The following is a 26,014-nucleotide window of genomic DNA, read 5'->3' on the forward strand; positions in this document are numbered from 1 at the left end:
CGACGACTAGAAGTTTCAAGATCGTAAGGAATATAATAGGTAACAATATTTGAGGAATAAGTTACCTATTTTCAAATTTGGCAGTAGAAGTACCTAGTGGGTACTTGCATCATCAAGATAAAAATTAGAGAAACATTCTGTTCACAGTAATTATGCCTTTATTAAAATAAAAAGTTATTATAAGTGACTGTGAGTATACTTCGTATTTTTTTAATTATATGCATATTTTCAGCTCAAAGGAAAAATACATATAATGCCTCATCATTTCCCACACTAATAGCGACAGGAGAACAGGGTGCTAAGTACAGCAAACACTGAAAGCGGATAAAACTTTTTAAACTAAAATTGCCGATAATTTGAAATAAAATATACAAACAATACAATCAATCAAAAGTTCATTGACCTTTTATCGTTGTGAAAAAGTATTTTAAACTTTAAAAAGTTTTATCCTAAGAAACAACATTAAACACACAACACACGTCTATTATTTATGAAGCGTAATTTAACGGCTCAAAAAAAAATCCATTGTATTATAAAATTCAATCAAATTTATTTTTGTTAAATTACACTTCTTAGTTGTTTGATCAACGATTTAATATTTAAATCTAAATCAATCGTTTTAACTTATCTATTTCTTCAAAATTAAGTTTTATTTTGGTTTTAAAATCTTAAATAATTGAATAGACTATCAAGGAAAGTCTCATTTCTCGCCATCAAAATTATTGATATCATTTATTATTAACTGCAAAATCTTTATCATATTATATATGCTAACTATGATATCATACTTTTTACTAATAAAGTTAATTTCCTTATCTCTTTATCAAACAACTGTTAATTGATTCGTTCGAAATTTAAAATAATATTACCTCCGCGTAATGTTCTTCGTTCTGTTGGAGCAAATCAACGCAGATTTCCGCAAGATGAATGAGGTCTTCGAGTTTCTTCGCTGGTGTCACCATTGTTTCACCACGAAGATCCTCTGGAAGAGGACGTTCGCTTTGACGCATTTTTGGAATTTAAAGACTGGTAAATGTACCTTATGCTAAGTGGTCACCATTATTCACAGAAAGTAGTGTAAGAAATATTAACCGGAACTAAGATGATAAGGCCCCAGTGTTTCTAGTTACACTAACTCACTTTTCAACTCAACAATACCATGTATTGCTGTTTGGTGTTAGTAGGTGATCAGTGGATCAGTACGGGCCTGTGTTTTGACATCTCACATTTTTTAACTCGCAATTAATATGCTTTCAGGACAGCTTCCAATTGAAGTTGCTTATGAAATGCAGTCTTTATCATAAATACTAAAAAATCAATTTAAAGCAACATGAATACTTTTCTAGATAATGTATAATACATTTGTAAAGATAATGATGAAATTGCTTTGCTAGCAATTGCTAGCAAAAAGTTCAAAATATCTTCTTAATTTTCATTCGCTCTCTTCATAGACAAAGTTGTTTTTTCTTCAAAACGACTTCATAATATATTACTTACCCTCAATGTTAGCTTTCTGGCTGAGTGTGGTATAATTAAGGAGAGCTGCATTCTCCAAGCTCGTCTGAATCATTGAACGAACATCTTCAGGAGGTACGGGTGTCACTACATCTTTCATCATCACCCGCTCCAGGAGTGACAAGGTCGCCTATAATTTTATGATTGATTTACAATGGTTGGTTATTTTTTATTATTGAAATTTTATCATTCTACTAACCTTTGTGATAAAGTATGTTATAGTATGTTATGTATGTTAGAACAGGAAACAGCCTGTATATGTTCCACTGCTAGATAAAGGCCTATTTATTCTACGCTGTTTCGATGCGGTTTGGTAGTAACACATGTATAAAATTTCATCCGACAAATCTAGGTTTCCTCACGAAGTTTTCTTTAATAGGAGATGTTTTATAAACACCATTTGTAGCACATGAATATTCAGTGCTTGTCCGGGACTTAATTATACATCATATGCATATTACCATTGATTTGGAAATTTCGACTTTATTGCATTATAGTAGGTTACCCCCATATTAAAGTTCACGGCTGTACATGACATACATCATCTATTTCATTTTTTCTTCTTCCTCCACCAGACATACGTATAAAACTTAGGAAATAACAGTAGCTTTGTCTTTATTAACGACATGGGTTATAAGAAAACTAAATTTAAAAAATCACCTTTAATGCGCCCTCAGGCCTTCCGAACGGGAATGCGTATCTGAAGTTTGTTATCTGATGCTGCAGCAGAGTCTTTAGCCGTTCCTTAATTTCAGCGAACTTCTCCTTCTCTAGTACTGTAATGCTTCCAACTCCGTCTGGCCTGCCAGGCAACGTGGCAGTACTGTGAAAGGGTTGGTAACTTACTCTAATAGGGTGGAAGCAGGAAATGGGGACCGGAGCCCGCATTATTTCATTTAAATTATTCAAGATATTTTTACTTACTTTATTTATTTCTTGAGATAAACTGATGAGAGTTTTAGTCTTTATACAAATTTATTAATACATTGTGTAAAAATAATATCTTTTAAATATTGCGAACTCCACAACTCCGAAAACAGATTGTTAGTATGCATAGACAGTTAGGTATAAAAGCACACATCCACAATTATAGATGGGAGAAGAGATAGTAGAAGATAAAGATCCATAAGGTTAGTGATATATACAAGATAAACAATTGACTTGGTTTAGGACTATAAGATTGAAGTAAGGTTGGTGTTATTTTCAAGGACGTGCAGGTACTAATATAACATGATTCATGGCTTAAAATTTGGGTAAGAGAAATATTAGACAATACTTGAGCGTACCATAAGGATATTTACAAAATTACCCCAAAGTTTAATCGTTAACCAAGATTTTATAAAGTACACAATGTAAATACGTAATCGAAAATTTACCTGTTGCCATGGACATGGCTGGCACAGAAGGCAAAAGAGTAATGCATGAGGGTAGGATCCACGGTTTGCTGCCCACTATCAGCGACATCCAGCAAATCAGATAAGTAGCAGAGATGACGGTAGCATCCTCTGACTCCATACCTCGCGCAGTATTCGTCTAATACAAAAACTTGTCCCGGCGAGAACCAACCCTGAAAGTATGGTTTTGGAAAATTAAAATTCTCTTATGAGTATTTTTTTTATAATATACCAAGACGGATGGGCAGATGTGGCACTTGATGGTATATGATTACCATCGCCCATAGACATTGGCACTGCAATATTAACCAATCCTAACATCGCCAATGCATCACCAACCTTGGGAACTAAGATGTAATGTCTCTTGTGCCTTTAGTGACACTGGCGCACTCACTCTTCAAGCCGGAACGTAACGATACTAAAGTTGCGGTTTGGCGGTAGATTATCCAAGTAATTTGTGATAACTCATCTATATTGGTCATAACAGTAGGCAATAGCTTTATAAAATACTCAACTTATCAGACAAAAAATAAGGTCAGTAAGTCCACATAAAACAAATAAATAAATAGTTGTACCTCTTATATATACTTATGTATTTTTAATTTCTCGTGTTACATAATATAATCTAATAGTTTCCGACCAGACATAATACATAGTTACTTTAAAGTAAATAAATAATATACTTTTTGCTACTGATTCTATTATTTTCTCTACATTTAGCTCATAACTTATACATAACTTTATAAGCCATATGATAAAAAAATTGATAAATAAAAAAGTTTATATACGTCGGATTTTGTGCACGTTTAATTCTCCTTAAAATCTACTTTCGAACGAATGGTAGGTAGTAAAGTTTAAGTAATCTTATAAATGATTCAAAAGATCCCACTTGATTAGCACAATGTATGTCTATCACTGGATACGCTTAACTCATAATTGTCGACTTACCAGAGAACAGTAAGGATCCTGTAGACGATACTTCAGCGTCAGCGACTGCAGCGTAGTGAAAAGTTGGTGATGATCGAACTGACACGGGTCAGCTTGGATGTAATCCTCCATTCCATGTTTCCGCGCTTTGTCTGCATCTGGTGACAGATTTAATTACACTTTAAATATCTAATGAATTTAATGAAATTATAAAAATATTTTGTTTCTATAATATAAATATCATTTGATACATTTTTATGATATTATTTTTTATATTATTAAAATTGGGATTTTTTTTTGTATTTGTATTGAAAATAATCTGTACGTGCCATAACTATATTATTGGTTGTAGCTTCACGTAACGTAATAATTGTAAAATAACGGTGTAGAAGAACGTAAAATATTTATATATATAGGATTGTCGAGTTTCCTCGACGAAATCTACATTGAAAAGAGTAGTAGCCACAGACTTATTTCAATTTCATCATATCTTTTTGAAAAAGACGCTTCAAATGTAAGTCGATCTATTTGAATGACGTTTATAATAGGCTCACCTCCCATTATCTTGATATGGGTATCAGAAGTAGTCGGTGGGGTTGGCTTGTGGCTCTGACCCGTGGCACGGTACAAAGCCATCACCCATAAATGGCATTCGTTCTCATCACCCACACCCAGCAGCACCGACTCCCCATCTCTCACAGCGTTCATGAAATATTTCGCTCCTTCCAGTTCTGAGAATAAATTGCGTTATAATTTCAAATAAATAATTTAGATTAATTTAAAATGTTATTATACCTAGTCCTAGCTTCTTATGTATTATTTAAGGTTCACTCAATAAATGGTTCCGACTAAGAACCTAAGGCACACATTCTTAACGGACACTAGCCAACACACACTTACTTACTTATCAATTATTGTATAACCCTGCGAGGGTTAAAGAGGAAATCCACAGAAGAGAGAATTCAGCAACAGGTTTGCGTGCTTTCCGAGGCACAGGATTATAAACAATGCCAACTTTAAGAGTCTAGACTTTTCTTTGCTTTTGAATTTTTCGATGGATAAATTCAATAATTCTTTTTACGTGCCTCATGGTGTACGGTCTTTTAAACAATATACTGAATATATTATTACATAATATATTAAATATCAGCTAATGAAATATATATAAACATTATTTAAATTGGATACACAGTCAGTAAAGGAATATAACTTAAATTGCAATGCAAAAGTTGAATTTCGTATTAAATTCATTTCTAGTATTAATCTTTAATTTAAGTTTTCTTTGAAACTTCTTTGAAGTTAACTACTATACTAGAAATATATCTCATCTTACTTTCACTCAGAAGAAAAATCTCTTCGTATTTATTCTTTAAATAGATTTATTTCGTTTTGATTTAATCTAAAGTTCTATAAAAATCGAATGATTTTTCATAACTTTTAATTACATACCTTGTCCGACCATCAACTGAGCTGTAAATAAAAAAAATATCTGTTAATATTTGCTATAAAATAAGTTATTATAATAATAAAGAACAAAGGCAATAACAATAAATTCTAGAGTTTCCGTGATAGCTACACGCTTTTAATTATTAAAACTATTTTGGTCATGTTAACCTTTTGAATGGTAACATTTCAGTAATAGGTAGAACCCAAGTATTTGATAAGCTTGATTTATTTTAAATGTATTACTAGCAGTGCCCCGTGTAATCGACTGCAATTTTTTGGTTGAACAATCCAAAAAAATGGATGTTTCAGAATGAAATGAATCACAATAGCCTGGTTGATTTCAAATAACCATCTGAAATCAAGTCTTAACGAAATACCATCACAGTTAGCCTAGTTGATTTTACGACTACTGCCACTTCCAGTCTTTATGGTCGTAGCGTGGTACCTTCTTCAATAAACGAGCTACATAAAGTATTTTTGAAGTTTCTGAGATAACCACGTTCATAGTTTCACAGTTTTCTAATTGAGATTCAAAATTTTAATATATTACGAATATTATTTTAATATATTTTGAATAAAAAATATTTTGTCCTGATTTTGTAATACTAGTATATATATATAACAGGGTTAAATGATTTTATTGCAGCCTCTGTTTCCAAGGCAAACAAGCCGACGATCTGATGGCAATCAGTACATTTATATTTAAAAAAACTAGAAGGCCCTCGAATTATATGTGCTAATAGAGCAATTACTTTGCTCAAACAACTTTGATCACGTTAAGTTGATCGGCTCAGACTTTCTTACTCACTATGAGACTTAATATCTCTTGTATTGCAAAATTACTTTATTATATATTTACAAATATATTGATTTTTAATTTATAAGAGATTAAAGTAAACTCACCGCTAGCCAATTCAATATAATCCACAGTGAAGCCATCGAGTTGCATCATCTCAGCTGGCTCAGACTTCTTATCCTTGTAGGAGCAGAGAGCAAATGTATACTGGCTCACTTGTACCAGAACCATGTATCGTCGTTTCCACTTGCGCCACACATTCTTGCCGATCACATGCAGGTACCTTTACATAAAGATATACATGGACTTATATATTTGAAGCATCAAAACCTTAACAATACATACAGCCTAGTGTGGTAATATACATGGGTTCCTTTTTGATCCTTAGGCTATTTCCGTACCCATTCCTAATATATTTTTTTCTCTTAAATTGAAGAGAAAATATGAATATTAGATATTTATTAAAAAAAGGAATTCCAAGTACTCTTTTAAAAAATATAGTGTTTTAACCATTTAGTTTTTCTTAATATGTATCCATGGGTACTCAATTTGTCTTTCGAAATCAATAATAAGAGAAGAACACCGTTTACCAATTTATTCGAGAATATTTTGTTAAATAAAGCAAGACCTGCCACAATTTGTCAATTATTCGTTTAAATATAATTTTTTAGATATAAAAATGAACGTTTCATTGTTAAAATTTTGTACATTTTTGTTGACAATTGCCTGAAGATTTACAGCATACCATCAACGCACGGCATATATAATTATAAAAAAAATCTTCAATATTCCTATGGCAGGAACAGTAAAGATAAACAAAGCTAAGATTTACATTATCCATAGTTATATTTTAATAGCTCTGCCATATTATACATTGCAAATAGTTTTTTATTAATATAATTATCTTTCATTATAAAAAAAACACTATGCTACAGAATACGTATGTATATCCAATTTAATTTTGTTTCTAAAGTAGCAACTTCGCTGACATTTAAAACATCATTTTTTTACAAAGCAATTTGATTATTCTTGAATAATCAAAAAATTAAATCTTGAATAATGATATTTTCAAATCGCTTCAATTCAATGTCGATATTATTTATATTCTTGAAAATTAATCTTTTCTTATAATGTTCCCGTAATATTGTTTTAATAATAACATTATAAAAATATAATATAAGATATTTGAAATGTAACATTGTAAGAACATTAATATATATTTACTTACCCGCAGTGTTTCATGTTCAACGGTTTGTCCATCCGACAAGCGATTTTGATTCTAAGATCTTGATCAGGTAAGTTTTTTGGTACAGTCATACGGTGCCATTCTGGTGCCTGTTGTTAGATTATTTTTGTTAATGCACTCAGAAACATATCAATTAATTGTGTCATGAGAAGCCGAGATGGCCTAGTGGTTAGAACACGTAAATCTTAATCGATGATCGTGGATTCATTCAAACCCGGGTAAGCACCACTGAATTTTCATGTGCTTAATTTGTGATTATAATTCATCTCGTGCTTGACGGTGAAGGAAAACATCGTGAGGAAACCTGCATGTGTCTAATTTCACTGAAATTCTGCCACATGTGTATTCCACCAACCCGCATTGGAGCAGCGTGGTGGAATAAGCTCCAAACCTTCTCCTCAAAAAGAGGTGCGGAGGCCTTTGGCCCAGCAGTGGGACATTCACAGGCTGTTACGGTGTTACGGTATAAAAGCTGTGTTTACCCATATATTGCCTAGGATATAAGACATTAATCAATTTGTATAATATTATAAGCTATAATACTATACCTTGCTGGATAATGGTGTAGGTCTAAGCAACACTTTGCCTAGTTCTTTATCTTCAAGTGCAAGAACTCCGGGATTTTCTGTATAAAGCTTGATTTTCACAGCCGGTAATGGCTGAGTAGTGCTAAAATCTCCTTGTGTATCCCACCTAGTTAATAATAATAACAATAATGTCCTGGGTCATTATTTACACACGGCCATCTCATCGCAAACTAAGCTGAGGTTGTACTATGGAAACCAGACAAGTGATATACTTCATATACTAGTTTTCTTTTGTAAATACATACTCATATAGATATTTACACCTAGACTCAGGACAAACAGACATGTTCATGCACACAAATGTCTGTACTGGGTGGGAATCGAACCCACAACCTTCGGCGTGAAAGGCAAGTATCTACCAACCACGCCAACCGGCCCGTCAAATTAAACCAATTAATTGAACAGTTTGGTGAAAGTTATAAATAATTATATTTTTTATCGTTGGTTGGTCATCGTCCTGTAAGGACTTAAAATTAAATTTTCATTTAAATTCATAGTTTAAAGTAACCTCACCATTAATTGTTTCAAATACGTACATAGGTTTTGATGCTTCAGCCTGATCTGTTTGTAGCTTGTCCCCTCCTTCTACTTCCATGGTGCAGTAGACTATTCTATTAGGAGCTAAGGACTTCAATCCCTTGACTTCCATAACAACCACCTAGAATTTTGCATAGTACGTGGAAATATTATATTATGGAATAATAAGATTCTCACAATCAACTTGAACATCCACATTTTTATTCCTTAATCCTTTCTTATATATCATCGAAGATTATATATTATTTATATTTTTTTAGTCATTTTAGTCATCACCATTACCTCTATCTGGAATGTAAGAACCACATCCATTTTTGTCAGCTGCGTGTCAACATCGCCACCATCTGATTCACCAGTCAACTTGTTCGCTAAAGACCCTTGCGATCTGAAACATAGCTGCTTACTCAACCTTGGACTCGGATCTTGTCCAGCATTTGATCTTTATTCATAATCCACCACCGATCCATCAATTTAATTGTAAATTTTGGACAGTTATAGAAAATCTCATAAGACATTTTAAAATTATTACAAAATAAATTTGCAGTTATATTGATTTATATATTAATTAAATAATGAAAAATATATTTTACAATAATAAAATAATTAAAGTTAAACAGAAATATAATATAGATTGAATTGTAGTACACAAAATTGCGTGTCCAAAGCGTTTATAGATACATTTAAAAAGACAAACATTCACAGGCCCATGGGACGAGAGGTGGCAAACAAGGGAACCATCACCGAGACCAAGAATGATTAAGCATAGCAAATGGAAAATGTTAAATAGTTTTTTGCACATATATAATATATATATAAATCTAAAGAGGCATTATATGGGATACGTAAGGGTGAGGGAGAAGAAAAATATGTTAAAATGTGGAAGCGAAGCGCTTAAAGCATTAAGCGTTTTAAATTTAATTACTCCTACCTAAAATATTGTTTGTTAAATTTCAATATTAAGAAAAATATGTAAAATTACAAGCTGTGACCTAATTTTCGAAAGCCTGATTTTAATTTAAATGTGTGTTTGCGAATTTTCGAAACCCATCTACAATTCACACTATTGTTACACTATGTATAAGCTTTTTATCATTTAAGTATTGACTAGCGCTCATCACTACGGACTCAAATTATATTTGTAAGCCATTAAACCGTACCGACGTGTTGTAAGCTCTTTGTTATTATTGTTCATAAAAACCTTCTGTCGGATCACATGCTGTGTTATTAAGTGTTATTGAAATTGTTATTTAATTAATTTAAACTGATGAAGAAACAAGAATAACGAAGCTTTATTTTTGTAACCAATTACTTTCGAATAATTTTAATGTCTGTATTTGTATAATTGTCTCGAATATCAGATAGTCTAAATTTGTTTGTGTAATTTTGTTTGAATTTGTAAAGTATATTTGTATCTTCATTAGTTGAGTCAAAACTATCTCTACTGTCTATATGAGCTATATCTACAGTGGTTTATTCAATGACAATAGTAGGATTGTCAGTATCGTTTGTGTCAGGCAAGTGTTGGGTTCCTACACAAGACACGTGCGGATAATCATATGATGGAATCATTACTTGTACTTCCTTTATACCGTCCGGTTATGTGCCAGGGACAGAAAAAACCAAAATAGGAATGAACAAGAAGAAAAGTAGGTCGAGACCATATTCTTTCAGTAAACAAATCATCAATTTCATTGGTTAATGTTTTTTTATGGCAAACAGTTAAATTGATTGCAGTAATATAATAATATAATCAATTTTATCGATTAAAATTTTATTAGACGGTTGTAATTTATTACTTCATTGATGATTTGATCACGTTACAAAGGTAATATATACTTTGGACAAAAACAGTTTAAGCTTTGTTTATAGATAGTATTTGTTTCAAGATTGAAGTGTCTAGTGAGGTATGGAGATCAATAAATTCCTAATATCTTCTTGTAATTTGTGTATAATTGGAGAAATATAAGCTAAATGTTAGCTAATGTTAAACTTAGTTTTTTCAATTATGTGAGTTAAGTATGCTTACGTAATTATTTAATACAACATTGTTTTCTTAATATTATCTTAAAATAAGTATTATAATTAAGAGCTAGAATATATTTCCATAAACACTGACCTGTGATTATACCGCTTGATCTTATGAAGACCATATTTGGAGTCGGCGCCGCCTTTCGAGACGGGCAGCGACTCCAGGTTGGCCATCAACAGATTGATGGATGACTTCAGTTCCTCGATGTACAGTGACTCCATCTCCTTCAGCACGAACTTGGGCATCAACTTGCGGTTCTAAAGAAAAGAGTTAACCTTTGCACAACCTTTGTCTGTGTTAGTGGTAATGATTTAAATTTTTAAGTTCCTGTGAAATTATTGCTCTGTAATTTAATGTTTATTAAATTTCTTTTTATTATAAGCAGGATATAATTATATTAAAATTGTTTAAAAGACATTTGCTTTATTTACTTTTCGCGTCATTTACTTTTTTTATGTTATAGGTTAGACGGACGAGCAAATGGGCCAACTAATGGTAAGTGGTCACCACCGCCATAGGTATTGGCGAGCTTTGAAATAATAATCATTGTTTACAACGCCAATGCACCACCAACCTTGGAAACTGAGATGTTAGGTCCATTGTGCCTGCAGTTACACTGGCTCACTCACCCTTCAAACCGGAACGCAACAATACTAAGTATTGTTGCTTAGCGGCAGAATATCTGATGAGTGGGTGAGTGGGCCACCCAGACGGGCGTGCGCAATACCATCTCCTTTTCTTTACCTACCTTCTCCATTTCATTCACTTTCTGCATTCTTCCATCAAGTTCTCTTCTTATCGCAGCTGCTTGTTCATCAGCAGAATCCAACTAAATTAGGCAGAGAGGATAATCGAAATTAACAATTTATAAAATACAAAAGTAACAGCCTGAAAACGACCATACACACACATACACTCACCCACAGCTAGGCAAACACATCTTGTCTCGTCAAGGGGTGGTTTGGAGTTTATTCAATTGTGATCTAATGCGGATCGATGGATACACAAGTGGCAGAATTTTATGACTCATTTAGGCATTTTCACGATGTTTTCCTCTACCAGTTAGATTTCATTATTATAAAATATATATTATATATAAAAACATTTTCGTTATAAAAGAAAGTTTGGCAAAAATTGGATTGTTTAGTGATCATAGCAGTATAAGAGATGTTATATATTCATTTAAATTCATAGTTTCAGTGCTGGAAACTATGAATTTAAATTCTTGTTATGATTGTTTACTAAATAAATTACTTGTTATCAGCAATCAACGATTAGTCAACAATATCATCGATTTATTTTGTGATATATACTATAATAGACGCACAAACGTTGAAATAATTTTTGATAATGCATCTACGATTTTTTTTTACTACGAAACATTTATCAAAGGATGAACACAAAATACGTAAAGTTCCCTATTGAAAGAATGCTCTTAAGAACTTTTAACGAGAACATTCGTTTCAAATAAAACTTTTATTTGTTGCTCGAAACTTTCTAGACCATTATCTTTAATACAGCGATATAATTTTCAGTTCGCATTTTCTTCAACAGCTGTTTAAGTTCAGAAAAGGTAATATACGGTGAAGCTATTTCCTTTCTTTCTACAAACAATGAAAAAATGTAGCACCGTGAACAACCTGGCTAATGAGATTTTCAAGGTCAGGTTACGTCACTGAATTTATTACGTCTAAAGAATTTATTATTAAAAATTCAAGAGCTTTCACGAAGGCTTTCCTTCGAAATAATTACTTGTAATTACTTACACAAAGTAACTCCAAGGTATTCTACTTGTGGCTGAAATCTCTGAAGAAGGAAATACATTAAATATACGTCGGAAAAGTTCAATTAGCTACCTTATATTATTATAAAAGTAAAGTTAATGTCACAATGCTGGGCTAAGATGTTCTCCCTTTATTTGCGGAGCATGTAGGGATAATTCCACAATATTGCTGTAGTGCGGGTTGATAATTTCTGAAATTGTTAGTAAGAAGAATGAAGGATTGATGAGAGACTTAAAGGAGATAAAATTGTACTTACTAAGAGAGCGTTGAATAATAATTGATGTTCAAATTTCTTGACACCCAAGATCTGTTGGAACATGTCGTATAGTTGCTCCTTGCTAAGTATACACTCAGCGTTCAGACTTTGTTGCTGCGCACGCGACGGCCTCTTCGAATCATCATCACCCGGTATACCTTTTGAAGTAAATATTGAATTTAAATTTTATTCATTAGCACTTTATATATCGTACACTGTGTGTTTAATATTTTAATGTTTAAAGTAGTTTTAAATTCATCTGTATCATTTGTTAAATATAACATATTTACTATTTTTTATTTAATTAAAGTGAAGTATTGTGTTTTTTTTTTCAAAATCGTTAACAAAAATGATAATGTGAAGTAATTGTTAAAGCATATTAAAATTGATTAAAAATGTTAAGTTCCAAATTACTGATAAAAGAACAGAGATCTTTTATTATTTAAAGTAATAATATACTACAAGCGTCTTGTAATAAAAAAGAAAAATTTGAATATGAAAAATATCGATAAAATAACCTCAAAAAAGGTAGTGTTGGTACAATGTATAGTGTTATCGATAATATTATGAAAGTGTTTGTAGTTAAATAAGTTAAAGTAGTAAAATTGCTTAAATGTTAAAGCCTTGTACCTGTCAATTTAATTCTTTATATATAAATAGGCATCTACAACAACGACAACAACAAAACAAGCAATGACACATAACAGAAGCTGATATCGTAGTAAATAGGAAAATGAACCATTCTCCAGCTGTACCTGTTATTCCTGGGAGGTGTGAACGGGACAGAAACACAGAGGTGAGACAGATGCAAGCCACACAGTTTGTTATACACATTAAATGATTAACATTCACAAGTGAGTCAGCAAAAATCAGAATTCCGATTTGGAATACTGAAAGCGAATAGGAGATAATTTTATTTAAATATCAGTATTTTTTAAGTAATTCCCAAGTAGATCTCGCACTAATAGACCATTTAAAACATTGGGTAACTATTTTTAAATATATTATTATAAGTAAAACATTGAATTGAATCACACCATGTTAATAAACGCAAACTGTAATGAAAATAAAGTGTAAATATTTTACTGTATTAAAAAAGCTCAATTTTATTTTGATATGAAACTATGCGAAGGTCAAAACATAATCTCTTTTACAGAAAATAAATATATAAAAAAAGAAACGATTTTTGCTGACTCTAAACAATTCCAAACAATAAGTTACGCCTTTAAATAACTTAGGCTTAAAATATAGATAGTTTTTTGTTACCATCGAATAGATATAAAGTATGAGCAATGGCTGCAATATGACTGTTCCTTGAACGCTTAAAATCCCCTATTTCCTTACGATACAAGTCATTTCGACAGTAAAGCTATCCTCATTAGAAGAACGGTTACGAGAAAATATTATCATCTATGTAATTTATCTCTTTCTGGCATTATTGATTGGACATTCGAAAGAAGAAGACAAGGGATTGTTTAATCAATCAATTGCTACGCCACGTTTATAAGTAAAGCTGTTAATAATTTTGTATATATTCTAGAAATATTGTATAGTTATACGGGAAGTTTACCTAACGTTAAAACGGGATGCATCTATAATAAGTACTTGTCATGACGTGTAATATTTAAACATTAAAATTAGAATTTTACATGTTAACAGATTTGCAGACTAAATAAAGTTCTAAGTCTAGAGGGTCACTTTATAAATCCAATTGTTTTCGTCAATTAATTCATAAACAAAACAAAATTATATTCTACTTGCCATTCAACAGAAAAATGGTGCTAGTATTCTTGCAACTGTTCTACGCGGTCATAATTTGTACAGCAGCTATTTAAAATTTTGTTTGGCATAAAGTTAATTCTTTAATTTAAAAAAATCCGTGTTTGCGCACACACTTGCATATTATAGTGTATCTTACGTAGTTGTCTAATCTCCCTCGAGATTGGCCACCATGATTGGCCACATCGATATAGGTCAGAATAATATCATCGGAAAAGAATATACATTTTTGGTAGAGTACCTTAAAAGTACAAAAACCTTCTAAATGGGAAGATGGATAAAGTTACGTAGTCTACTTTTCAAACCGGTAAGTAAAAGTCTGTGAATGTCCTACTGCTGTGCTAAGGTGTCCTCTCCTTTTTTTTTGAGAAGAAGGTTTGGAACTTATTCCACGCTACTTCAATGCGGGTTTCCTTCACCGCCAAGCACGAGATGAAATATAAACACAAATTAAGCACATAATTCAGTGGTTTGAACCCTCGACAATCACGGTTAAGATTGGGACATCTCGGCTGGCCCAGTGGTTAGAACTGGTGGTAATTTTAAACTGCTTGCTTAAAATTAAATAAGCAAGACTACTATAATATAGATTTCATCTTGAAATAAAAAAGTAATATCAGGGATTTAACATATTGCAGTCATAACGTTTAAAGCGATATTTATAATAAATAGACAAACTTATATTGTTTGGATTTTAAATAATTGGTTGTTTTTTTTACATTCAGATTTTTAATGACTATGTTTTCTCGAATTGGAAATAAAGAAATATGATTTAATATTTATTATCTTTTAAAATAATTAAGTAAATTAATTATTTAATTATTGAAAGGTACATAATCATTAAGTTATATAAGTGATAACGCATCATTTGACAGATATTGTACGTTTATATATATAAAATGTTGCGTATCGTTTTTAGGTTTTCGATGACTGTACAAACTCGTACTGTTTTTATCTTGGAATGCTAATTGCGATTTAATGTACAAATACTTCACAATGTCTCAATGGCTTAAGCTCTCTACAAATACACCGAACAAAAGTATATATAGTCCTTTTTTAATCTCAATCGTCAGAAAGGGATGGCAACATTGTTAGTTCTTTCAAATTATATTTTTTTCGAATATTAACCGCGTTCGTATTGTTTTATTGTTTTGCCCGACATTGCGACACAGTTGCATAGACAATTCGTGATGGAAACAGATGCAACTCTATCAAATGAATCTCTATCTATAATATCTCACGAGAATGTACAGCCAGAGGTGAGTTACATTAATACAAGTCAGGCACACACAGAATGATTTACACAAAATATAAAATGATAAATGATACACAAGTAGCTTTCAATCATACTTAATTATCTTAAATATTTATTCCTTATACCTGATAGACTGCACCGAAATCACCAATGAATCATATAAATTAAATTTTTGTTACGGTTAGCAAAATAATTAGTATATATATATTTTTTATTTCAAATTTAATATTTGTTATTTACATTAATAGTTATCTCTTTTTAAATCTTATAGAGATAAAAGAGCTGAAAATATTAAGATAAACTGAAATATTCACACGCATTCAGAGGCTTGTTACAGACTAAAGCGTTTGCTCCAATCGATGCTTAGCACACATTGCGACATGCTTTTGTTTCACACTTCTAGAATTCTAGAAGATACTAGAACTATAAGTAAAACTATCCATAGTTTCACAAACCAATTATTTTCTAAAATAAAATAATTTATACTTATGAATCATAAAATTATTATCCCGTTTTATAATTTTTTTAATAATTCATAACCCTACATATTTAAGTGCGGCTTAAATTATTACGGCTCTGAGTTATCCAAGTGGTTCATTTGGATTTAAAATTCTTCGCAAGAACCGCGTTTAAAGTAAATACAGAGACAATTTTGTTTGTTTCGTAAAATATTCTGAGGCTCATTAAGCAGTTTGTGTTAGCTTAACTATTCTAGTACAGTATAATTTTCAAGGGAATGCCGCCAACGTGTTTTAATGTTGTATGTTATATAAAATAATATTTTTACTAATCTAATTAAGTTCTTGCTTAAAATATTTGGGGTGATAGAAATAAATACATATATAAAACGCATACAATTAGTACATTGCAATATGCTTAAATATCTACACCAAGGAACGAATTCTGAAAATTAACACTAATATTTAATAGTACTATACATACTGTACATTTATACCATAGACATTTTTTTACAAATAATACAATGAGACAGAGCAGATTAATTTTAAGTATATCACGTAATTTTTTATATATTTTTGTGTGTGTGTGTTTTTGTGTATAAGTATGAGTAAACTGTTCCATTTTTTTTCCTACAGTAATTATCGACTGCGTTAAGGTCTGTTGGTAGATGATGCTTCGAGCATTATATTATATTTTTATTTTTATATTCATATTATATATATTCCATGTTCTGCATTAAAATAAAAACTTAGAAATGTTTTACACGTACATGCCAAAATTAATATTATTCACTAAAAATAATGCACTTTAAATTTTTCGTCTATCGTTACTTATAGTTCTTTTATCTCATAGTATTATGTACGTTTCGACAAATTATTAATGATAATAAATTTTACTTACCGGTTCCTTTCATGATACAGTCTAACTTAGCGAGCCATGTTGTCAAAACAGTCTCTTTACTAAGCCCATCGATTTCTGGCAAAGACCTGTGAATCCGACTTATAATTTGATATATATTGTTATTGGGATAAAACAGTCATTAAAATACAGGACATAATAAAAATTTCATCAATAGGTATTTGTATGTGTGACGCAATTCAAATATTTTATTTTTGTTATACAGGTTGTTCAAATAAAATTATAAATTGATATATGAAAAACTTATCATTTTGTGTGCAGGGCAATGAATATCACTTTAAAAAATCTAAGAATATACATAATTTACATTTTAATTTAAAGTCGAAGTTAATTAATAACCAATTAAGCAGTTTATATTATGTATTATAAATTATAGCAGCCTTAATGTAGTTTTTTTTAAAGCATGTAAACGCGTATGCACTAATTACTTCTTGTAAAGCTTGAAACGGTTTTATACCTCTAGTTTGAATGTTAAAAAAGTCTAATCTAGTTTAACGAGTCCAATGAAGCTTGCAACAAATGCTTATGCTAAATGAGGAATGACCTAAAAACGGCAAAATTTTGCGCGCTTTTTTAATTGTCAAGAGGAATTCCGTTGCGTTTCTAGTTAAATGTATTCATTCATAAATGAATGAAGATTAATTTAATGCTACATTGTTAGATATTCGGGTTTTAAACGGTTTTTTGTTCCTATTTTTCAAAAACAATTAATTGGATTTTTAAGACTTGTCTTCGAAAAATTCTGTTAAGCTGTATCTATACCAAACCTGACACGCTTTTCAATATTATTTCTGAAGACTTCACGGAAGTCGTGATGGGAACACGCTCCGGACTTGACCATTTGTTCAACTCTCTCCGACTTGAGGAACACGTCGTAGTACGACTGCACAGCGTTCTGGAACGCTTCATCCGCTAAAATCTGCGTCTCCCCTTTCAGGAACGCCTGTTTTCATAGTTAATTAGTCTATAATAAAATACTTAACAAAATGTATACTTTTTATTATTATTAAACTAAAGATATCGTGTCTTTCTTCATCATGTGTGTTGGCTTTCATAGTACATATTTTATTTATCACTAACAAAATATACCGGAGATTAAACTTTAGAAGTTGGTAGGGGGAAGTGGCTATCAACCTCTTTGTAGTTCATGGAATAATTAGATTATTGCAAGGAATTCAAATTTCATGAGAAAATAATTTATTTTCATTATGTACTTAATTTTATTAATATTTTATTAGTATTTACTCATTACATTTTAGAAGTATTAAGTTTCTCGAAGCTTCAGTGTTCCGCAGAACACGGATTAAGAGTCAATGGTATAAGATAACTATCAACATGAGAAGATTCATTAAATCCGATCTACGTAGTACCTACGTCTTCACAACGACAATAATAATTATTACTTGAATTAAGTCGATTTTTTTAGTGTATCGTTACACTAAAATTACCTGAAACCTGGCTTGTATAGTTTCTAGCTGGTGTGGGGTCAGCTTCGTGTGCCGTCTCGTCATATCTGTAGGCTGCTTTGCGTTGAAAGGGTGAGCGATACATCTTGACACGAAAACGTATAGTTGAAGGCGACGTTTCTTATCCTCTTCAAGTTTTTCTATCTTCTCCTAAGAAAAACGAGAACAGAACTGGTTAAGTAAAATATATCGTTTATACTTAAATAAAGAGAAATCTAGATTTGGAAACGTTTGAGTGTCATCAAACCTTCATTAAATGTATCTTGTTCTTCTCCTATCTATCTTGAATAGTATCATCAGCTGAATATTTAGTTTTTACTAAGATTACTGGTGGTAGAGCTTTGTGCAAGCTCGTCTGGGTAGGTACCACCCACTCACCAGATATTCTACCGCAAAACAGCAGTAATTGGTATTGTTGTGTTCCAGTTTAAAGGGTGAGTGAGCCAGTGTAATTACAGGCACAAGGGACATAACATCTTAGTTCCCAATGTTGGTGGCGCATTGGTGATGTAAGCGATGGTTAACAATTCATACAATTTATTTACATTTATATAAGTAAATTATCCGTCCTTGAATCCTTATTTCAAAAATATGGTTAAGTAAACCTTTCTGCAAGCTAAGTATATGGCACAATACCATACAACTGATTAGATAACAATAAGACGTATATAAATGCAAAACATATTTTTTGTCTCGAAACCAAACATACGAAGTTCTCAGTTTTTGGTTGTCAGCAAACACAACAAAATTCATATTTACAAATCTGAACCCTGTCTCCGGCACCTAACATGCCACGACAGGATACGATAACGACACGATCACGATAAAAGAGCGACATCATATACAAAATTGACAACAAAACTCCAAGAATTGGAGCCTATAGCTACATAAGACAAATTTCCATTCTTCATGACAATTATTAAACCATTTAAAGTTAATACTTCTTCGTCGACCATTGTCGGTGACACCGTAACTTAAATGCCTAATTGATAGGTTGTATTATTAAACTGTGCATTAAAACCCTAGCGTGTATGGCGGCCATAATACATCAAATATTATTTACAAGAATCCCATAGTTTTATGACAGATAGTTGAGTTTAAAAAAAGTAAGTATTTCAAATAAATCCTCCGTGTGCAATTGACGTTATGTCAAAACTTGTGAACATAACGTTTGAAATATTAAAACTGTATGTCGTAAGAAAATGTCGTGACTTGTCGAAAGGTATTCTGAAAGAAACATTGCAAAAAACGATCGTAAAATGTTAGAGTGATATGCGAGATTGACCATAATAATTATAACATTTCAAGAATACCCACATCAAATATATCATAAGTTGGTTGTCAACATTTTACGGGAGAGTAGTCACAGCATTACATTGTTTTGAATATATCTCTCGGTTAAGAAAATAAAATTCAATTAATTACAAAATCTGTTAATATTAGGAGACATTACATTCGCAAGAATTATAATTCTCCTTCTTTCTGACAATTTCCTTACACCTTTTCTTGTTCTACATATTAGTAAGCGGAGTTGTAAGAATAATCAGAATCTTTCGCGGGCATGATAGTTGTTGAAATGACAATGACTTAATAAACTTTTTTATATTCAATAACAGTTTCGTGTGAAAACGATCCTGCAATAATTCGCACTGGGGACCAATTCTAATAACAAATTGTCACTTCATCGCAATCGAATCGAAGCGCAATCGTTGTCTTTTATCTGTTTTTCTATTCTTTAATTTAACTGTCGACTATTGGCTGAAAGTTAACACTAAGTTTGGTTTCGACGTAACGGTATGTTAACATCATATAGGATCGGTTTCGATTATCGATCGAGAACGTACATATATAGAATAGTCAAATTTGGATTGGAATTGAGTCGGGAACGTATCGTAATCATATACATAGATTAAGCATAACGGGTCTGAGTACTGAAGATATTTTTGCTGATATTATTGGCTATACATCATTTAAAATGTGGATAGTTGAATGGAATTACCTGTGGGTCTTGATCCTTGTCAGAGTGGCTGGTGCCGGAGGGGCTCGGGGAAGGCGCAGGTGCCTCGTTCGAGCTCGCACTCCCCGTCGATGTCCTGCGCAAGAACGATCTACACGATCTATAGTATTAAGTAGTCAATGTAAGCGATTTTTGTTCACACAAACTGACTTTAGTTCAAATTCAAAATATCCTCTAATATTCCAACCAAAAAGTCCTAATTTCGTTTTCGCAGAATAGTTTTTAGCACTATCGACTTATTTCTAGAGTTAATAGAATTGATTTTGCGATAACTGATGTTGAAATCTAATAAATAATAATAATAATGAAAATTTTATTTACACCCAAAAGAATCATGTACACAATTTGTTAGTTAGGGTTAGTAGGGTTAGATTTAAATTAGGTAGATTTTTTTTTTTATATTATTTATGTGATGTTGGCAACTTTGCGGGTACTCGCTGCAGTGAAATCAACTTGGTTTTATTATTTATGACTACCATTCATTTCTTTCTTCTGTTTTAATTTATTCAACTTTGTTGACTTAAGAGCATTTACATTTATGTCGGAATATTTTGGAACAGTCAGTGTATGTAAAACTATGGTTATGTTATGATTCTAAAAGCTACTATTTGTTTTTACATAATTCAAAACTAAGATCTAAGCTGAATCTAAATTTAACCGTCTTCAAAAATAGAGGTAAAACAAAGGTCTAATTTCGCTCTCCAGTAGTTGATGAGTAATTTATATAATACAAATATTTATAAATTTAATATTATGAAGACGATTAAAAATTCGAAAAATTTAATAAAATCTAATTTCATAAGGTAAAATTAATTTATTACTATTATCTAAATAATATCCTACTTAGTTTATCAATGTGTATATACATACATATATATAGGGCTATTCGAAAGGTAAGAGATAAGGCGTAAGACAAACGGCTTTTCGAGCTTTCCGAGCCACGGATAACACTACCAAAATATAAACTGAAAATTAATAACTTTTTATTGATCCGAATCTTTAACCTAATAAGCTAGCTACAAGATTGGTCTTGTAGGCAGATAATTAGGACAGTATAACGCACATATACAGTACATATAAAGGGACGTGCCCTTTACTTTCTTTAAAAAGATTTCAAGCCCCTTCACCGCTAAGCACGAGATTAACCTTACTCTATGAACTCTTTTAACCATTGGCCATCACGGCTCGTTCTACTTTTTTTTTTTTTTATAGAATAGGAAGGTGGACGAGCATATGGGCCACCTGATGGTAAGTGGTCACCAAACGCCCTTAGACATTGGCATTGTAAGAAATGTCAACCATCGCTTATAGCCAATGCGCCACCAACCTTGGGAACTAAGATTTTATGTCCCTTGTGCCTGTAATTACACTGGCTCACTCACTCTACGGTTTATGTTCTATTTTTCTATAAATAAAAAAACATATACAAACAAGCTATAACTCTATATTTACTTATAACTACAATAACTATACTTGAGCTCAAATCTGCAATGTTTCATGAGACGAAATGGACATGAGCCATAATATACTAAGTATATTTATTAAAATATATTAAACCTTTTAGACTATTTAATTTATATTTAAAATATATTAATATCAAAATTGATATTTAGAAATTCGCATAATGGAAGTTGTAAGCAATAATAAACGTTCCTTACATTGCTATTGCGCCTTCAACCTTGCGAACTAAGATGTTATATCCCTTCTTACTGACTCACTCACCCTTCAAACCGGAACACGTCAATACTAAGTATTGCTGTTTGGCGGTATGTGATGAGTGGATGGTACCTAGACGGACTTGCACAAAACCCTACCACCAAGCGCAGTGTTGTGTTAATTATGAAAATCTTTCTTAAATATACTTTAAAGTTTAGAGGTTAACTTAATAAATACATTTCCACGTATAAAGAATAATCTTACAAAGAATGCATTTCTATTTCATTTAATCCGTAAAAGGATTCAGTGACATTTTAAATCTCTCAACTCCACGATTTAAATAGTTTAAAAGGTTTGAAAGTTCATTCAGTCTGGGTGCAATACTTACGCGTGCTGGGGGGGCGCTAGGGCGGCAGACGACTCCCTCTGTCTCGTGGCTGGGTGGAGTGGAGCGGCGAGTGGCGCTGCCGTTAGAGGACCCGCTCCTTTTAGTTTCACAACGAATATTATAATTAGTCATTACGAATCTAAAAATAATTGTTGGTATATCCGTTTGAGATTAAATGAGACACCATATGACCGATTACCAGTAAGATATTCTATTAATTTACAAAAAAAATAAAGGAAGAACAGATAGATTATAATATATGCAAAGGCGGCGTTATTCGTATCTGTTACGGTGGTGTCTTCCATGCAACCTCTATTAAGGATTAAGAAACGAACAAAAATCGGGCATACAATTATAATAATTTAATAAAAAAGAGATAAGATGTAATGTACGTGCGTATATACTCTTATATATACATACATATACGTATTTATGTATAAATATATATTCATACATACATATATATATCGAAGCCGAGATGGCCCTGTGGTAAGAACGCGTGAATCTTAACCGATGATCGTGGGTTCAAACCCGGGCAAGCACCACTGAATTTTCATGTGCTTAATTTGTGATTATAATACATCTCGTGCTTTACGGTGAAGGAAAACATGGTGAGGAAACCTGTATGTGTCTAATTTCACTGAAATTCTGCCACATGTGAATTCTACCAACCCGCATTGGAGCAGCGTGGTGGAATAAGCTCCAAACCTTCTCCTCAAAAAGAGGAGAGGAGGCCTTTAGCCCAGCAGTGGGACATTCACAGGCTGTTACGGTACGGATATATATATCAATAACTATACTCGTAGAATAATGTAACATGAAGAGCAAAAGCTTTATTTATTTTTTTCATGGAGAAAGCTTTTATAATTACCACTATAATATGTAAACCGTACCGTTTACATTGCATGACAATTAGTGTACAGAGGACAAAGTCTGTCTGTTTATTCTTTTTGTCTTGTTTATTATCTATCAATATCGATAATTCACATTTGCGGGATATCCTGTAATATTTACATTATTTTTTATACATAATTAAAGTTGGAATTAGTTGTGGCTTTTGCTTACGACTAATTTAAGTTTTAACAAACGCATTTAAGTTAAGCGGTCAGAAGTTAGATACGATTGGATGCGCAATAAAGTCATTAGGAAATAACGGAATGGAAGGTAAATGGGGATGCAAATTGGCTCAAAGGTAGTCGGTTTCAATAATGGAGGTAATCGATTTGTGTTATTTTTTACCGTTTTACATGTGCAAAAGCCTAAATTCAGCTAGCCAACTTTATTTTTTTTTTTTTTTTTATAGAATAGGAAGGCGGACGAGCATATGGGCCACCTGATGGTAAGTGGTCACCAACGCTCTTAGACATTGGCATTGTAAGAAATGTCAACCATCGCTTACATATCCAATGCGCCACCAACCTTGGGAACTAAGATTTTATGTCCCTTGTGCCTGTAATTACACTGGCTCACTCACCCTTCAAACCGGAACACAACAATATCAAGTATTGCTGTTTTGCGGTAGAATATCTGATGAGTGGTTGGTACCTACCCAGACGAGCTTGCACAAAGCCCTACCACCAGTTTACAAATATAATAACAATAATAATAATATCCCGGGACATTATTCATATATCTACCATATCTTTCTTTCTTTTTTTTATAGAAAGACTGACGGGTAACTAGTCCACCTGATGGTAGTATAAGAAAACCTAACCATCCTTTTACACCAATGCTCCAATAACTTTGGAAACTAATACGTCACACTCTCACCCCTCAAACCGGAAGACAATACTCAGTATTACTGTTTGGCTGTAGAAGATCAGATGATCGAGTGGTACCTATCTAGATGGACGTGTACAAATTCCTATTGCCACTCCCAATGCACAACATTGAGCCCGATCTAAGGATTTTATTCTCCAACCATCAAGCTTTCGTCTATTGAACGCGCGTCTACTGAACGTAGCCAGGTTCATACGCATATTATTTATATTTTGTCCGTTTGTTAATATGTCTTTATAATATACTTCAATATATATCATTCGGTTTTAAATTATTATTTAAATCAAAGAAAGTTGTATAAAAAGTGTTATTCATAACATTCTTTCCAAATAAAAACAAATAACTTACGAAAATTCTTTCGAAACTTTCTTGAGTAATTACCAAAGTTACGAAGTTTCAAGTTAGGAATTAAACAGACATTCCGAAGAACATTTGTGTTTATAAAAATACTTTGTAATATTCATTCAAAAACTTAACAATGATAAATGTCAATGAACTCGAGATGGGACTAGCTTGGGTTTTATACTGCACTTAACGCAAAACTACTCATATAAATGCGTTCATAATTAAAAAGCTATACATTATATAAATATATGTACGAAAGAAACGTCATTACAATTTTATATACACAATACAATTAAAATTAAATAATCTAGATCCAATAGTTTCATTGCTTATGTTTTATTTAATCAAATCTTTTATTTAATTTACTTTAGCTCACAAAATATCGCTTTTCTTTTATAATTGTGAACGCACATCATATTATCAAATATACTATATTGAGATGAAACTACCATAGTACATACCTACTCTTAGGGTTTTTTAATTGTTTAATATTTCAATGAATGTTCGTCATTCGGGGACTCTCCTTATATGAATTATGGTGAAATCCGATCGATAAACACCATATAGGCGTAAGCGTTGTAAAAATCGACAAAATTTTATATTCCAATAATTTTGAACAATATAAAATAACCTTCAAAAGTTCAAAGATGTTTGTCAAGAAATAAAGCCATAGGAAACAAATGAAAAACAGCCACGTCTGTTACGCAAGTGAAGCCTCTGTTTCAATGGTTTCGATCACAACGAGTGTAAGTAAGAGCCTCCTCCCCTTTGAGGAGAAGTTAAGAGCCTATTCCACCACGCTTCTCCATTCCAAGTTGGTTACACTTGTGGTAGACTTTCATCCAACACATGCAGTTTGTCACCATGTTTTACTTTACCGCAGAGCATGAAATGAATTACTAATATGAAGATTTAAATAGATAACTTACCTGGTAAGCCAGCGGTTGAGCCACGTGGCAGGTCCGGCTTGCCTCTGACTGATGGTCTCCCGCTTGCTAGCGATCCTGGTGGTACCACTACAGACAATAAAAGTAAATTAGATTTCTGTGAAACCTTAAGCAATTAACCTATAATTTTTATAGTGGTTATATTAATCATCGATCTTTACTATTATATGTTATTGAACACTTTTAGCCTTTTTTATATAATAGGTAGGCAACGGATGGTAAAAGGTCACCACCACCCTAAATAATGGCGATCGCCATTTTGCCACCAAGCTTGAGAACTAAGATATTATTCCCCATATGCGGTGTAAAAAGTGGAACAGTAATTGTTAGAATTATTTCTAAGAAAACAAAAGAAACTTCTAGCTATTTTGGTATATTACATATATATTTATAGTAAATAACATCGATAAATAAAATACACGCTTCGTGGATAACATATTCGCGTCATAAAATGCTTAATTTCCGCAACGACATTGCATTTTCCGCGT

At 32.2% G+C, this 26,014-nt stretch overlaps 1 protein-coding gene across 9 annotated transcripts in view; it reads right to left on the bottom strand.

The window, feature by feature from the left end:
* Positions 1-26,014, bottom strand: part of LOC126777832 (calcium-dependent secretion activator) — a 64,660-nt gene that overhangs the window by 11,823 nt on the left and 26,823 nt on the right. For 4 of the 9 annotated variants that reach the window (XM_050501034.1, XM_050501033.1, XM_050501028.1 and 1 more), the window contains exons 3-23: positions 25,509-25,595; positions 22,456-22,552; positions 20,394-20,511; positions 18,377-18,544; positions 17,696-17,871; positions 16,911-16,996; positions 12,518-12,675; positions 11,226-11,306; positions 10,565-10,734; positions 8,731-8,887; positions 8,448-8,569; positions 7,873-8,017; positions 7,307-7,413; positions 6,186-6,361; positions 5,286-5,306; positions 4,391-4,567; positions 3,858-3,994; positions 2,892-3,082; positions 2,176-2,338; positions 1,498-1,645; positions 870-982 (exon numbers count right to left, since the gene is read on the bottom strand). In XM_050501034.1, the coding sequence (XP_050356991.1) occupies positions 870-982; positions 1,498-1,645; positions 2,176-2,338; positions 2,892-3,082; positions 3,858-3,994; positions 4,391-4,567; positions 5,286-5,306; positions 6,186-6,361; positions 7,307-7,413; positions 7,873-8,017; positions 8,448-8,569; positions 8,731-8,887; positions 10,565-10,734; positions 11,226-11,306; positions 12,518-12,675; positions 16,911-16,996; positions 17,696-17,871; positions 18,377-18,544; positions 20,394-20,511; positions 22,456-22,552; positions 25,509-25,595 (2,798 nt within the window). The remainder of the gene's footprint in view (positions 1-869; positions 983-1,497; positions 1,646-2,175; positions 2,339-2,891; positions 3,083-3,857; positions 3,995-4,390; positions 4,568-5,285; positions 5,307-6,185; positions 6,362-7,306; positions 7,414-7,872; positions 8,018-8,447; positions 8,570-8,730; positions 8,888-10,564; positions 10,735-11,225; positions 11,307-12,517; positions 12,676-16,910; positions 16,997-17,695; positions 17,872-18,376; positions 18,545-20,393; positions 20,512-22,455; positions 22,553-25,508; positions 25,596-26,014) is intronic. The other 5 variants (XM_050501036.1, XM_050501031.1, XM_050501032.1 and 2 more) reach the window with 4 other exon arrangements.

The sequence above is a fragment of the Nymphalis io genome, chromosome 24, assembly GCF_905147045.1.
Source record: "Nymphalis io chromosome 24, ilAglIoxx1.1, whole genome shotgun sequence".
Classification (NCBI taxonomy): Eukaryota; Metazoa; Arthropoda; class Insecta; order Lepidoptera; family Nymphalidae; genus Nymphalis; species Nymphalis io.